Source organism: Platichthys flesus, chromosome 13 (assembly GCF_949316205.1).
Source record: "Platichthys flesus chromosome 13, fPlaFle2.1, whole genome shotgun sequence".
Taxonomy (NCBI): Eukaryota; Metazoa; Chordata; class Actinopteri; order Pleuronectiformes; family Pleuronectidae; genus Platichthys; species Platichthys flesus.
In genome coordinates, this window is record NC_084957.1 from 11,901,473 (window position 1) to 11,916,269 (window position 14,797).

The 14,797-nt window shown below is 42.9% G+C and overlaps 2 protein-coding genes across 3 annotated transcripts in view; one reads left to right on the forward strand and one right to left on the reverse strand.

Annotated features, from left to right (window-relative positions):
- The first annotated feature begins 94 nt into the window (after window positions 1-94).
- Window positions 95-6,637, forward strand: rdh1 (retinol dehydrogenase 1). 2 transcript variants are annotated; one of them, XM_062402063.1, is made up of 5 exons: window positions 95-708; window positions 1,826-2,156; window positions 2,996-3,254; window positions 5,166-5,329; window positions 5,408-6,637. In XM_062402063.1, the coding sequence occupies exons 1-5, from the start codon at window positions 565-567 to the stop codon at window positions 5,632-5,634; spliced, it is 1,125 nt and encodes a 374-aa protein (XP_062258047.1). In that variant the 5' UTR covers window positions 95-564; the 3' UTR covers window positions 5,635-6,637. The 2 variants fall into 2 exon arrangements, with proteins under 2 accessions (XP_062258047.1, XP_062258048.1); XM_062402064.1 differs by lacking the exon at window positions 95-708 and adding an exon at window positions 894-1,310.
- lrp2a (low density lipoprotein receptor-related protein 2a) overlaps window positions 6,107-14,797 on the reverse strand; it is a 45,289-nt gene continuing 36,598 nt past the window's right edge. The window contains exons 58-78 of the mRNA XM_062402062.1: window positions 13,757-13,873; window positions 13,204-13,320; window positions 12,949-13,086; window positions 12,662-12,784; window positions 12,393-12,521; window positions 12,038-12,169; window positions 11,795-11,926; window positions 11,535-11,678; window positions 11,257-11,422; window positions 11,038-11,166; window positions 10,725-10,948; window positions 10,430-10,609; window positions 9,733-9,852; window positions 9,449-9,539; window positions 9,213-9,280; window positions 8,249-8,366; window positions 8,044-8,164; window positions 7,779-7,889; window positions 7,102-7,218; window positions 6,944-7,015; window positions 6,107-6,843 (exon numbers count right to left, since the gene is read on the reverse strand). Coding sequence (XP_062258046.1) covers window positions 6,673-6,843; window positions 6,944-7,015; window positions 7,102-7,218; window positions 7,779-7,889; window positions 8,044-8,164; window positions 8,249-8,366; window positions 9,213-9,280; window positions 9,449-9,539; window positions 9,733-9,852; window positions 10,430-10,609; window positions 10,725-10,948; window positions 11,038-11,166; window positions 11,257-11,422; window positions 11,535-11,678; window positions 11,795-11,926; window positions 12,038-12,169; window positions 12,393-12,521; window positions 12,662-12,784; window positions 12,949-13,086; window positions 13,204-13,320; window positions 13,757-13,873 — 2,720 coding nt within the window. The 3' untranslated portion in view covers window positions 6,107-6,672. The remainder of the gene's footprint in view (window positions 6,844-6,943; window positions 7,016-7,101; window positions 7,219-7,778; window positions 7,890-8,043; window positions 8,165-8,248; window positions 8,367-9,212; window positions 9,281-9,448; window positions 9,540-9,732; window positions 9,853-10,429; window positions 10,610-10,724; window positions 10,949-11,037; window positions 11,167-11,256; window positions 11,423-11,534; window positions 11,679-11,794; window positions 11,927-12,037; window positions 12,170-12,392; window positions 12,522-12,661; window positions 12,785-12,948; window positions 13,087-13,203; window positions 13,321-13,756; window positions 13,874-14,797) is intronic.

Below are 14,797 nucleotides of genomic sequence, written 5' to 3' on the forward strand. Positions count from 1 at the left end.
TGTTGAGTGAGACTGTTGGACAGGCGAACCCAGGCGCGAAAACACAGAGAGGGAGATAGGTGGAATAGGTGAAAGGTAGTTATTGCCAGGCTGGAGTTTAGGGAGAGCTGGAGCTGGAAGTGGGGAGCCAGGAGCTTTAGGCTGAGGCAGGAGCGATCAGGGTAGAGATGACAGGTCCAGAAGGTTATATCCAAGTCGAGGGGAGTAATGCTAGGTTCCAGGACAGCAGGTTTGTCACCAGGCGAGAGATGGTGAGCAGGGTCCGGAGCCAGAACCGGAAGAATTTTGACTCTTTAAGATGCTTCCTCCTGCTGACCTCAGTGGGCTCCTGGTCTTGATGGACTTTGTCTCCACTCCACTTGTGTAAACCTGCTCCTTCGATCGTTGTTTGTTTTCAATATCAATGACCATAATCAGCATTTGCTCTGCAACCTTTGGTTCGATTCGCAGTGTTTTCAGACGGTATCTGAGGTAAAGGGGACAGGAGTTATCAAATCCAGGGGTCATGTCATCTGGTGTAGTCTATTACACAATCGTGTGCTGGTGAAACAGTTACATCCACAAATGGACCTTGAGTCTGCAGACACACGGAAGTCAGACAAACTTAAGTTTCTCACGGAGGGTCAAGTGTTGACCGAGACAGGATCTTCACCGCATTTGATACATTTTCTGGATCAGGAAGACACACCTCTAACAAAGGCAACCATGGTATGTGTGCTGTTTTCATTATTCAAGTCAAACTAAGGAGCACATGCTTTGAGAACCATTTATCTTTTTTTATTTGTGCCATCTGGTGGTCAAGTGGGGGAAAGAAATGCTTTAAAGGTTCTCTTGCCTACTTTTGGGATTTCCACTGCGGAGACCCGGCGCAGTGCAGGTACATGTGGTGAGGTTTGTGTTGTAGAAAATAACACAAAAATATAATCAAGACGTGTTTAATTTATATAACTTGAGCCCCACAAACAAAAATCTTGTATCGTCTCTGGTCAATTTGTGTTGAAGAGTGTAGTGGACTTAAACTCATCCCACTCTCTAAATACTGACAAGTGAACTTGATGTTAGGTATTATTCTTCTTAAATGTATACAATTTATTGCAGTGTCTGTTCTGAACATGTTTGTTCTGAATTGGGCGTTTGTTTGTAATGGGCTGTTTGTTTAGCCTGTGGTAATGCTGGCTCAAGCTTTGTTTCTGAAACTGTTACAGTCTCGTGCAGTAATTGAGCTGGGACAAATAAAGACCGGCTGCCTGAAGCTTCTCCAGGACCCTTTTGTTTGGAGTTCTTCTTGTGGCTGCGTGGGGTTTCTCCAGGTTCTCCTTCCTCTCACAGTTACATGCAGCTTAGGTTTATTCTGTAGGTGTAAATGGTTGGTTGTCTTTGTATATCTACCCTGTGGTGGACTGGTGACCTGTCCAGGCTGGACCCCACCTCTTGCCTAATGTCACCAGGGGTCTGCCCTATAAACCTCAGAGGATAAGTTGTATGAATAATGGATGGATTGGTTTGTTTTATTGCTGCAGATCCCTGCTCCTCATTCCTAATAAGGATCTATGTTAATGATGAGGGAGTGTACAGTGCAGAAGTGAAGGTTATTTGTTCATAATGTTTGATCATGTTCTTGGAAAATAGACAAACTTACATACATGTTCATCGCGGGGGAGCGTGGATGTTACGCTTTTAAGAACCTCATTCTTTTCCCTTCAGGTGTCAACTGACAGTTTATCTACATATTGATTCTTTCTGTTTGCACCATTTGCATGAATACGTTTGTTGTGCTGATTAACCTGAGTCAGAGTTTGAATCCAAAGTGAGTTGTGTGTTTTAGGAAACCCTGTCACATCTGGTCTTGGCATCTGCTTTACTTCTGGCCGCTTTCGCTGTCATCCGCTGGTACATCAGAGACTCCCAGAGGGTCGGGGGCTTCGGCCAGAGGCACGTGTTGATCACGGGCTGTGACAGCGGCTTTGGGAATCTGCTGGCCAGACAGCTGGACAGAAAAGGTGTCCACGTGATAGCAGCCTGTCTCACAGAGAAAGGTGCAGCCGATTTGGCAGCGGCGGCCTCGTCCAGACTGAAGACCCTCCTGCTGGATGTCACAGACAGTGAGAGCATCAGGAGGGCGGTGGAGTTTGTGAGCAGAGAGGTCGGAGAGCGAGGTGGGCTGGGTGGACACACACACACACACACACAAACACACACACACACACACACACACACACACACACACACACACACACACAGACACACACACACACACACACACACACACAGACAGAGAGACAGAGTGCCAGTCAGAGTGAGGCACTTGGGGAGATAAGGGAGCCTGGACCATCCCATCATCAACTCATCCTTCACATGATGATAGCACTTTAACTTTCAGAGAGAGTAAAGCATAAATCTGTTTTACAGATTAATGAAATCTGACTTCATTTCAAACTTTTACAAGCTTTTACACTTAGTTCAATTTTTACTGTAGATTTACCCTTTTTTTCCACCGTGTCGCAATTCTACTTGAACAATAAACCCTCTGTACTAAGCAAGATCTCTATATATGTACGTGTGTGTATGTGTGTGTGTGTGTGTGTGTACCAGTCTTGGCTACTGTAAAAAAGGACCTATAGGTCCTATCCTATGCCTGATGTACATATAAAGTGTTTGAATATAAAGGGGCCGTACTAGGGTTAAGAAAACAACAATTCTTACAATTTGGATGAAACACACTTTTGAAATCATCACTTGGATTATTTTATATAAATGTTCTGCCAATAGCTCCCTTTCACCTAAATATGACACACTGAACCTTTAAGATTTCAAACTCATACCTGTGTGCACGTCACAACTTACATTCTCACAGGCATTTCAGATATCTGTGAAAATGACATTCAATGATTCTCACAGGCATTTCAGATATCTGTGAAAATGACATTCAATGATTATTTATTTTCAAAAGAGAAATAAAGAAGAGAAGCTGATCCCTGTGGCCTTTTCTCTGCAGGTCTGTGGGGGCTGGTGAACAACGCCGGCAGGTCCATACCCATCGGTCCAATAGAGTGGATGGATCTGCAGGACTTCACAAAGGTTTTGGATGTGAATCTGATCGGAGTCATCGAGGTGACGCTCCAGACGCTGCCGCTGCTGAAGAAAGCCCAGGGCAGGGTGGTGAACGTGTCCAGCATTCTGGGCAGACTGTCTATGATTGGTGGAGGTTACTGCCTGTCCAAATTTGGAGTGCAGGCCTTTTCTGACAGCCTCAGGTAGACGTGATTCATCACCCCATGATGCCAACATTAACATGCTTTAGACAAGGTGGTAGAAACAAAACAAACCTGTCGTGTCCAATAGGCTAAAGATTAACTTTTCCCAATAGGGCGTTTGGAGAGAAGTCAAATCATAAATAATTAGTGTTAAAAAACACAGATATCGATGTGAGGAACAGACCGAATTACATTTTGTTCAAATACATGAAATAAAAGACCACACATATATATATATATATATCGCAGCAGAGAAAAGATAATCAAACTCAATCTCTAGAGACAATAAGAGTCCAGAACAATGACCCGAGGCCTCTGACTTTATATAAGAGGCTTTACAGCCCTGTAATTCTGATTATCACTCGGTCGGGTCAAAGTAAATGTTTGAACTGAGTCAACAAAGAAAGTACACAACATGTCGACACACACTTGACAGCTTTGACAGGTTATTTCAGAGGAGCAATATTTGGTTTGAAGCGAACTTTGTAAACAGTTGGGTGATCCGGAAAAACAAACATGTCTCTGTTTTTTGTGACATTTCTCTTAGTATTTTGTCTGAACTGGCTCTGAGTTCAAACAAACAGAAATGGGAGGGAGAATACACCAATGGCTGACAATCAAAAATGAGTTTATTGAATCAAACTATTTACCAAAAGACAAAAACAAGATGCTTCTAAGTCAGTAAAAATCGGAAAAAAAACTGAAAGAAAATAACAAATAAAACCCAAACCTGTGGGAACTGAGCGAGAGTGCAAAAGAGACTGAGCCGGCCGGCTATAGGCTCGAGACCACCCAACCAGGTAGACCTCCTGACGACCTCCACTCTGCTGCCACCTCCTGGAAGGGAAAGAGCACAACCAAGACAAACAGAAAGGGGGGGGGGGGTCACAATAGGCTTCTATGAAATACCTCTTTGGGTTGCTTGAATAAAAGAATGTAAAAAAGTTGCTCTAACAGCTAATAACTTATATCTGTGGACAAGACCATGATTTCATCTTTAACAGAGTATTGTGTTTTATTTCAAATCGTCATATTTTCCTTCATGTTGAAGAAACGTGTCTTTTTCATCGAGATCCATGAAGTACTATCTGGGAAATCAACAAAAATTTTGGAAAAATGCTAACATCAAAACAACCTTAAAGGACTTGAATAAAAAATAAAAATCCTGGATCTGCCCCCTGATCCAGATCCCCACCAAAATATGGACAGGTTCTTTCTTAGCTCCCGTACCTTCACAAAAAGTCATGGTATTCGGTTGAGAAGTTTTGTGTATTCCTAACAACAAACAAACACAGAAGGAAACCCACCTTGTGGAGGAAATAACTGTACTGGAAAAGGAATAGAGCGATGATTTTTTTTTAAAGGACAAGAGAAAGTATTATGGAGCAGAAAATAGAAATAATTAAAGTAAGAGTGTACGCCTATGCCAAGTTGTATTTGAAGGTTCAGTCTTGAGATTTTATTGACATCTAGTGGTGAAAGTTCATATTGCACCCTCACATCACACTCCCCTTCAAACCATGACAGAGAAACTCTGGCAGCCTTCACTTTAAAACATTTTTTTTAAATGGCGAATTCCATAAACCAGCACCTGAATAAATATAAGTATTTTGATATAAGGGACAATTCTATGTCAAAGAAAACAACAATTTGTACAATTTAGATGAAACACAGTAGTGAAAACATCACTAGGATTATTTCATATGAAATTTTCTGCCAATAGATCCCTTTCACCTAAATCGTACACACTGAACCTTTAAGTTAATGATTTGAGTAAATTAACTTATTTACTTTACACCACAGCCGTAAAATGTTGGCTGTTAGTAAACCTGCTTTTGAAGAAAAATTGACAGAAGTAAGAAAAACGTTTGTTGCAGTAAAGAAACGCTATCGTCTGTTTCTCCTGTCCAGGAAGGACATGAAGGCCTTTGGGGTGAAAGTGAGCATCATCGAGCCTGGTTTCTTCAAAACGGCTGTGACACGGCTGGATCTCATAGAGGCCGACCTGGGGAGGCTGTGGACTCGCCTCCCTCAAGATGTACAAGCCTCATACGGAGCCACGTACCTTGAAGAATGTGAGTGCAAGTGAATTTCCTTCAGCAAGTGTCTCATAATAAATACATCTAAATGATTTCCTCTTTCCTCTCGATCAGATTTGAAAGCTCAGAGCTTCTCCATGGGTTTACTATGCAGTCCAGACCTCTCCAAGGTGACCCGGTGCATGGAGCACGCGCTGACGGCTCGATTCCCTCGGGCCCGTTACAGTGCCGGCTGGGACGCCAAGCTCCTCTGGATTCCTCTGTCCTATCTGCCATCATTCGTTTCAGACTTTGTCATCAACATGCTTCTTCCTTCGCCCAAAGATACGAGAGAAATTTAGAAGACAATCTCTAGATTAAAACTACTGACCCGTGGTACCCACAGATTTTTACCGTGAGCGGAGTAAATGTATGAAAACGAGAGAATGAACGTCATACAAACAAAAAAGAACACACCCGGACTTTGTTACAAAATAGCAAATTTATTCATTCACGTCTCAGCAGCAGTATTTAAACCACACGTTTCTCCATGATCACAGGTAGACTTTTAATTGGTCCTCATTAAGATACAAAACAGATCATTCTGCAAAGGATTCATTCACCTTGTTTATAAAATGACTCTCTACATCCTCAGGTCATGTGTCGCTCTCTCAGATCATCGACTACATAAATTAATTTCCATGCAACATACATGGGGCGTGTTCAAGTATTGTCCCAAACTACTTTGGCCATTATTCCAATATCGTTACTAGAGATAAAAAAAAAATGATCACGTTGATTCAATGTCACATAGTCAGGGAATGTAGGTATGAGATTAAGGAAACGTTAAGTATGTTTCACATGTTTGTTTTGGCTCATGAGTTAGAATCCACATGGGTTTGCTTGAATTTTTCAGCCCTGAAATGAGGTATATAAACGTGACAGATGAACAAAATCCATCCTCAGTTTTGTTCAGTGGCAAAGACGTCATCATCCGACACTTATAACCTTTGATCATATAAATTCTGTACATTCAGAATGCTTTTATACGTGTCATTGTGTTTACATTGATCTATGCGTGGGACCTATTTCAAAGATATTTTCTGACAAAATCTTTCTGTTCAAATTTACAAATATACAAACATATTTATTAACATTTCTATCAGCAGCGTCAGTGCAAAGATATACATATTGTACATCAGAATAAAGAAAGGAACATTAACACAAGAATTGGCAAGAAATGTCAGAAGGCATGGTCACAAGACTTTTTTTTATCTTCATTCTGTAGTGATGTATCTCTCTTTTCTAGGACAATTTGAGTTTTTGTACACAGGCTGCATAAAAAAATAAATTCTGTGCAAAGTGTGTCTTTTTTTTCCCCCTGTCTCTGAGAGAGGGGGTTATACGTCACTTTCCTCTTTGACAAGGTTGGCCGTGTCTTTGAAAGTGTCCTCGGTCGGTGAAAAGGTGCTCGGACGATCCCTCCTCTGGGGTTTGGCGGGGGGGATGAACGGAGAGGGCTCCGGGGCAGAGGAGCCCCCGCTGCTGCTCACAGGCTTTTCGTCTTTCATCTGCAAAACAATGGGGAGGTGAAAACGATGGGGAAAAAAACATCACCATTTTTTCTTTTGCAACTTCTTTCTGAAAAAGATTGACCATGTCTTAATTCACCTCTGAATACGTGGGGTTCTCAAACGGGGAGCTTGGCATTAATTTCCGTTTGAATAAGCTCCACTTTGACTCCTGTGAAAGATCACAAGCAATCAGTTGACTTCACGCCTGAATAATTCAGGTACTTGTGGTTGTATGTGAATAGATACTTGACTCACGGGAACAGGTCTGGTGCTGACTGAAGACGTGTTCACGACGCCCACGCTCGGATCCACGTGGTACGCCGGGTTCACAAAGTTGTTCTGCAGCTGTTCACCGCTCACATTAACCGTCACCTGTTCGAAAACACAAGGATGTAATTTCTTCTGCCAAGAAAACTGCGGTAAAAGGGTTAACATATATATGATAGAAATGTGTCACCAAGAAGGGTTAATCGAATAAGATTTAGGCTTTTATCAGGAGAAACATGGATGTCCGTAAAGTCCTGAATTATCTTAAAATAAATAAATACCTGCAATGATCCAATATCAAATATTGGAGCCACAAATTCCTCAGGACCAGAGCTTATTTTACATTCCATGTACGTATATGTATTTAAATAAATATAAACATATTGTTACATATAAAAATTGTTTATATTTTATAATATTGTTCACTTCATAGGGACACAGAATACTCAATTAACCAGAGTACACATAGCTTCTGTTAAAATGTCATAGTAGGATATCCCAATGTCAATGAACTGTTTTCTATCCAACCAGCAGGATTCTCTTCATTCACAACCGTATGTTTCAATGAACTCAGTTCATCCTATTCTTCTGAGATGCCCTGTTGACATAAAGCCTGAATGTGTGAGAGACATATTAAAAGATAAGACACATTCATTAACGAGTACCTGTGTGGCATAAATGACAGCAGGATCTCCAGAAACCCCGGGGGCGGTGGCGTATAATGGGTTCTCAAATGTGATTGGCTGCCTCCCAGTGTCTACTGCAAAGTTATCCTCCTATGGGATATGATATTAATAAGATCCATCTTTCAGTATACATTCAACCACAAATGAAACACTATGCAATTGTTAACTTTTCCGGACTAATGCTGAGACGAGCATGAATGCATTAACTGAATTAACTGCTAACAACGTTCCCTGATGGACTCACCATCTGCATGGCCGTGTCAATGAATGACACTCCAATGTGTGATGGTCCGAGGTCGACGTTATCACCCGAGCGGAACGTCACCCCGTTCCCGGTGTCACTGGACTTCACCAGGCTACTGAGGCTGAGCACACAAAAAAACAACAACCTTAGTTTAGTTTCAGATCATCAAACATGCACTGAGTGGAAAGGACAAGAGCTGAGATACCTGGGGAGTTTGGGCATGGAGGGCATGAAGGATCCCGTTCGCTTGTAGTTGATGAAAACTCCGACAGCCAATGCTCCGGTGATCAGGATGATAATGGCGGCCAGTAGAACAGCCACAGCTACACACATGGAGAGTGACAAATATTCAGTTGTGTGGTTATGGGAACTTGTCACAACAAAATGCTAAATATTATTCTCTAATGATATTTTGCTGACTGGTATGTTACCTTTCATGACTTCTAGAAGACCCGTTATTTTTGCTGAATGTAAACAGTCATCAATTTTCTTGGTTATTAATTGATCTTAAGTTATATTTTGTCCGGTCAACATGTACTTTACTTGCTGATTGAGGCAGTTTTCTAAGTTGTTTTGCTTCCCTGTTTAACCATTAGCTGTACGATGAGAAAGAAGTTTGACTTCATCACCTTTGGCCTCGTCCTGCTTTAGTAAATCCAAGATGACACGACTGGTACTGAACAACAGGCCTCACATGACGGCCAGTACACGTGAGAGAACCGATTAACCTCATCACCGAAAAAATCCTGCAAACTGCTAAGCAGTATGAGCTGTTTCATACATTTTGAAATAAAACAACTTTGATTTTACAAGAAGACACCACATCAACCCGAGAGTGGCTTCTCTTCATTGGCTGCCTGTTTAATTTAGAATTCATTTTAAGATTTGTGAAGCTCGGCTTCGTCAAACTACATAACAGAAATGTTGACCTCTTATGAACCAGCATGAGCCTCAAGGCAGGAGACATTACAGACTTGCCTTTATGGGATGTCATCTTTTTATGTTTTTCTTATTGCTTCAATTTCATAATTATTGGATTTTTATGATTGCCCCCAAGTTTCCCTGCTTTGTCAAATCATATTTGAAACCCCCTTTGTTTAAGGTACCATATATGTAAAGTTAATATTATTCTCATTGTAAAATGGTGGATGGTATCGGAAACACAGTACCTGTTCCTGCGGGAGCTCCTCGTGACTTCCCCATCTCACAGTAGCTGCCCAAGTAACCAGATGGACATCTAAACAATACAACCAGAATACATTTTGAATACTGGGAGATTTTACATTGGAAAACTGCATTTTACAATATGTATGAAAAGGTTGATCATCAAGTATAACACACATTACTGAGAATGACTGATGGAGAATCATTCACTGGTATAAATGGAACCTGCATTCACACTCACTTGCACTTGGGCAGACCACCTTCATCGGTGTAGCAGGTTCCACCATTCATGCATCTACATGCAAGGGGCATCGGAACAGGAGCCTCAATGGCTGAAGGAGCAAAACGCCAGGTAGGCACGGGATGAATAAATAATAAAACGGCAAAACAACATCACAACCATCACAAGCTCACAGAAGCAACACAGGAGCAGCCAGGAGCAAACAGAGATTGAGAAATGTCAATGAATGAAAAAATGATGACAACACGACAGCTACATGCAGCCGGGCTGTTGTTGTGGTTCACCTGCATCACATTCGTTGGAGTCGAACTCCACCTGAGAGGAGCCCTGTGGGCAGGCGCAGGTGTAGCCGCCAGGCCGGAGGAGACAGAGGTGGCTGCACACGTTCTTACAAGGGTTCAGCACTGAAGAGGACAGAGCACAGAAGAACAGAAGAACAACACTGTGAGGTGTGGTTCAATGAAAGAGAATGCTTACTTTAAGATAAGCTTGGGGAGGGTTGATTATATATTTCATTACACATCACTACATATACATCTTTTCACTGTAATGTTTAGAAAATCGAAAATACATGAGCAGCTCTGCTCTTTGTTTCCACGATCATTTTTAATCAACAGATTTAATCCCAAGGAGTTGTTGGGATATTTGATGATGCATGCTGTTACTTTTTTTTAAAGTTTGGTTTCTTTCCTTCATATAACTTGTTGTTTATTGTAGAATTTCAGTGTGTGTGTGATCAAGGATGCATCAATCAGATTTGGGGTTGAATAAAAAGACACAACTAAACATATAAAAGCTCATCACTATCCTGTCTTCTTTTTCTGTAGTATTTGGTTTATAGTAAGTTGTAAAAATACAATATAAATGAATAAACATCCCCAACACAATTTTCATGTGAACACAGATTCCCTGTAATATTCCCTGTGTAGTAAATCTTCTTTCTTTTGCTGCACAATCACTTGAGTCGCTTTGTGTTCTGACCTGAGCGGTTGTGTCGGTGCTCCTGGTAAATTCGGACTTGAGTCAGCCACGGGTTGATGGTTATAACTTTGACTTTGTTTCCTTTCCCAAACTTGTTGGTCCTCCACACTTCCCCTTTCTCCTTAGTCGTCCAGTACACGTGACCTTCAAAGACGTCCAGACTGTAGGGATGTCCAATATCTAGAGCAGAGAAAACACAAGACTTTAATGCACATCTCACTCAGTCTTTACCTAACGTGTGATTTGAATGAAAACAGTTCAGTGTCCACGCTGCCCTGTATCTCAGTGTTCTGACCTCCCGATATGATGATCTTTCTGTCTGTGCCGTCGTGACTCATGGACTCGATGATGTTCTCTTTGGAGTCGCACCAGTAAATCCTGTTTCCATTCAGATAGTCCAGAGCCAGCCCAGTAGGCCAGCCCAGGTCCTCCTCCTTCACCAGCACAACTCTATTCTGACCGTCCATCCACGCTGATTCTATTCTGGGTTTCCTGCCCCAGTCTGTCCAGTACATCATTCTGGCACACACAAAGTACACCATTTCTTTCAAGACGTAAAACAAGATGCAACAACATGTTTTTAATACTAAAACTCAACAGCCTCTTACCCGAGTGATGGATTGACAACAATAGCAGCAGGCTGGTCGAGGTCAGTGTGGATCAACCACTTCCTGTACCGCCCATCCAGTTTGGCCACTTCAATCCGATTGGTGCCAGAATCTGTCCAGTATATGTGCCTGCAAATGGTCAAAAAGGAACCCAGTGAGCAGCTGAATGCAACTTAGAGTGGCCTTTAAACAAGTGAATTCTCAACCCTGGTAGTTTACCCTCCAACCCAGTCCACCGCGATGCCGTCGGGATTAGCGACATATCTCAGGTTCAGATCCAGCTCTTTCACCGGGTTGTTGCCGTGATCGTTGAACGTGGTCATGTAGGCACGTTTGATGGAGCCGAACTGGGAGCCTCGACCCAGCACTGTCCAGTACACAATACCTGCAGCACATCCGGGGGGAATACAGGTTATCCAAACTGAGATATTGCTGTTTTATATATATACGCTTCTGAAAGCAGAAGAAGAAATGGTCTACAACAGCATCATTCTTACTGAGGCTCTGTCCCTCGGGGTCCCACAGGTAATCCAGGGCCTGGATGTGCTCAGCGTTGTCCACATAGTTTGAATACTCCTCAGACGTCAGGTTGAAACGACGGATGCGAACGTTGTCTGGCAGGAGCAGCACTGGTGGGTTCCCTGAGTAGAAGGTGAGATGGGACGAGAGCAGTTAGCAATTATGATCCAGACTTTGGCTTTAATGAGAAATAAAGGAGGATATGTGCACCTTCTTAGCACGAAAGTTAAGCTCTTACCCTGGGCGGCACACTCGGTCCCGTGCGGCTCCCCGAACGATTGAAAGCCTTCAGCACAGAAGCACTCGTAGCTGCCCTTCGTGTTCTGACACTCCTGAGGGCACGTCCCGTACACCTCACACTCGTTCACATCTTTTGGCGAAAGCAGAGGAAATTAAAACAGAGGAAAAAGAAATGAAGGTGTGATCTGTCAGTGGGTAAATGGACTGAGTGCATGACTGACTAACTGATGGTGCAGTTTACCGTCACACGTGTGCTTCTCTGTCTCTCTGGGCTTGTAGCCCGACCTGCAGGAGCAGAGGAAGCCTCCCTCCGTCAGGTCGGTGCAGTTGTGTTCACAGATGTTATCACTGCACATGTGCCCACTGCCTTGGTCTGACGACAGCAGATTAAAGAAAATTTAATTAAACTTCATGTACCTTATTCGTACATAAACCATGCAATCCTGTAGGTGGAACTGAATGAATCTAATGCAAGATAACCTTATTTAACTACTTAAACTTCATCTTTCCAGAGATAAGGTGATTTTATAAGATATAATAATTATAACTATTGGATTGAGTTAGCAATATGCCTTTTTTTTTACTGTGTAACTTACGACAGCCAAGCTCATCTGACTGGTCTCCACAGTCGTCATAATCATCGCAGGCATACTGCAGAGGGATGCATTGTCCATTACTGCATTTGTACTCATCGTCTGTGCAGGGGCCATGAGTGGGGGTTTGGCCTGGATGGAGAGAAACACATCAGCTCAAGAGCGGCCATTGATGCATTGAACTTGGTTTAAAAAAAAAAAAGTATGAGTTCCTTAGATTGAGTAGGTAAATGTTAAACTAAGGTCAGTGTTACAACGAGCATCACACGTACAGTTTTCCTGTTTCTCATCGGAGCCATCGCCACAGTCGTCCACCGAGTTACACAGCTCGTGGCTGTAGATGCAGCGGTTGTTCTCACAGCGGAATCGGAACGGAGTCTCACACTGGATGTCCACTGCGGACGCACAGAAACAGCAGGTCTGAGAACAGCGACTTCACTAGATCCACAAATAGTGATTATTTGTCCAAATGCTGCATAATGCGATTCTGGGTTTGTCTGATTCACACAATGTGACATGTGGTTTCATGCGTGCGGCACTTGTGTTTGTGTTGACTCACAGCAGAGGTGTAGCTCCTCATCTGAATTGTCTCCACAGTCGTTGTCTCCATCACATTTCCACTGAGGCTGGACACACACGTGGTTCTTGCACTCAAACAGGAAGGGGGGGCAGTATGTGCCATTGGGATAGCGCGTCGCTGAAAGTAAGTGCCATTCGGTCAAATTCAATTAGTCACACAGCCATTCAGTGAAACGCTGTACGTGAGGATTATCAAAAATACACGCTTGAAAGCCATTAGATGTGGGACACTCACGACATGACATCTCATCAGTATAGTCCAGACAGTCTGCGTTTCCATCACATTTGAAACGCTCGGCGATACAGTGTCCGCTGCCACACTGGAAGTATCCGGGATGACACGTCCGCAGCTCTGCAACCGAGACGAACCGGCAGGAAACCCAACATTACTTCAGATACAAGTGAACACACACAAGAGGGAAGCACTAGATTTGTCTTTGTAATTACAATAAAGATCCGTTTAAGATGAGCTCTAAACCTTTTTTAAACGTCTCACTGCATTACCAGAATTTTGTCTTTATTTACTACATGGGGAAATACTCTATTTCCTGTATATGATCTAAATTAACCCTTCTGGGCTGAACACCACCAGCGCTCTATGGAGGAAATCCTTCCAGCTGGACAGGCGTAAATAAACTATTTGAATAAACGACTCTCTGGTGGTCCCGTCTGTCTGCGCTATCCTTCAAATCTTTGGAGTTTTATTGCCTCTTTGTTTAGTGCCGCACTCCGTTACTGACAAACAGCCAGGCCCCCCCCCCGAACCAAAACAAAGACCCTCCACTCACCACAGTCCCTTTCATCCGAGTTGTCCTCACAGTCGTTGTCATGGTCACAGACCCAACGGTCGGGAATGCAGCGCAGATTATCGCAACGAAACTCACTCTCTGTGCACACGCGTGGAGCTGAGGGGGGAAACATGAAGAACAGAAAACTCAGCGTAGAACCGAGAGAAATGTAGAACTTCTTCATATTGATGTAAGTACCCATGTTCAAAACAAACAAAATCAACCAGGCAGTAGAGTTCATACCATCTCCAAGGCCCAACAGGGCTCTCACAAAACCACGTTTAAATCAAGAGATGTTGTTTTTATTTGGATCTGCACTAAAAAAAACATTATCAAGAAAGGGAAAATAGAATTCCTGGTTCCGCCCCCTTAAATGGATGAGCACCAAAATGTACGGATTCTACCTTGAGACATACGCCACCCCCCAAAATGTTTTCATGGAAATCAGTTGAGTTGTTTTTTGCGTAATCCTGCTCACTAGCAAACAAACAAACAAACAAACAAACACAGAGGAAAACATAACCTACTTGGAGTAGGTAACTAATCAGGCAATAAACACCCAAAGCCTGAAGCCACTTTCTTATACTAAAGTCTAATTGTATTTCTCAAACTTCTAAAAATACATTAAGAATGACCGATTTTCTTTTCTTTCCTTAATTTGACATAAAGCACCCACCCTAATCCAAAAGCAGCGTGTGCAGCCGTTACTCTGCAGTGAGCTCATGAGTTCACAAGAGATAAACTCTCATGGTTTCACCAGCGCAGCAACAAGGGGAGCGGTACCTCTGTGATTTCACCCTCGTCCCGGCTTGGGCTACGTTACTCTTATTAACTGACATGTAAGCCGACGTGTTTAAATTCTCCAGGGCAAAGGGTGACACACTCCCTCACCCTCTGCCTGACACGCTGGAGACAGCCTGTTTCTCCAGCAGCTGATAAGACCTCCGCTCTCAGCACTCGGCTGTCGGCAGCAGTGTCGAGCCTCTTACAAAACTGGATCCGATGAAATGATAGCATGGCTATTCTTTGTCATCAACATCT

Excerpts from the sequence above, each read along its gene's own strand:
- rdh1 (XM_062402063.1), top strand. The coding sequence starts at position 565 with ATGGACCTTGAGTCTGCAGACACACGGAAGTCAGACAAACTTAAGTTT. Across the intron at positions 709-1,825 it reads CTCTAACAAAGGCAACCATG|GAAACCCTGTCACATCTGGT; the intron begins GTATGTGTGCTG and ends TGTGTGTTTTAG. Across the intron at positions 3,255-5,165 it reads GCCTTTTCTGACAGCCTCAG|GAAGGACATGAAGGCCTTTG; the intron begins GTAGACGTGATT and ends TCTCCTGTCCAG.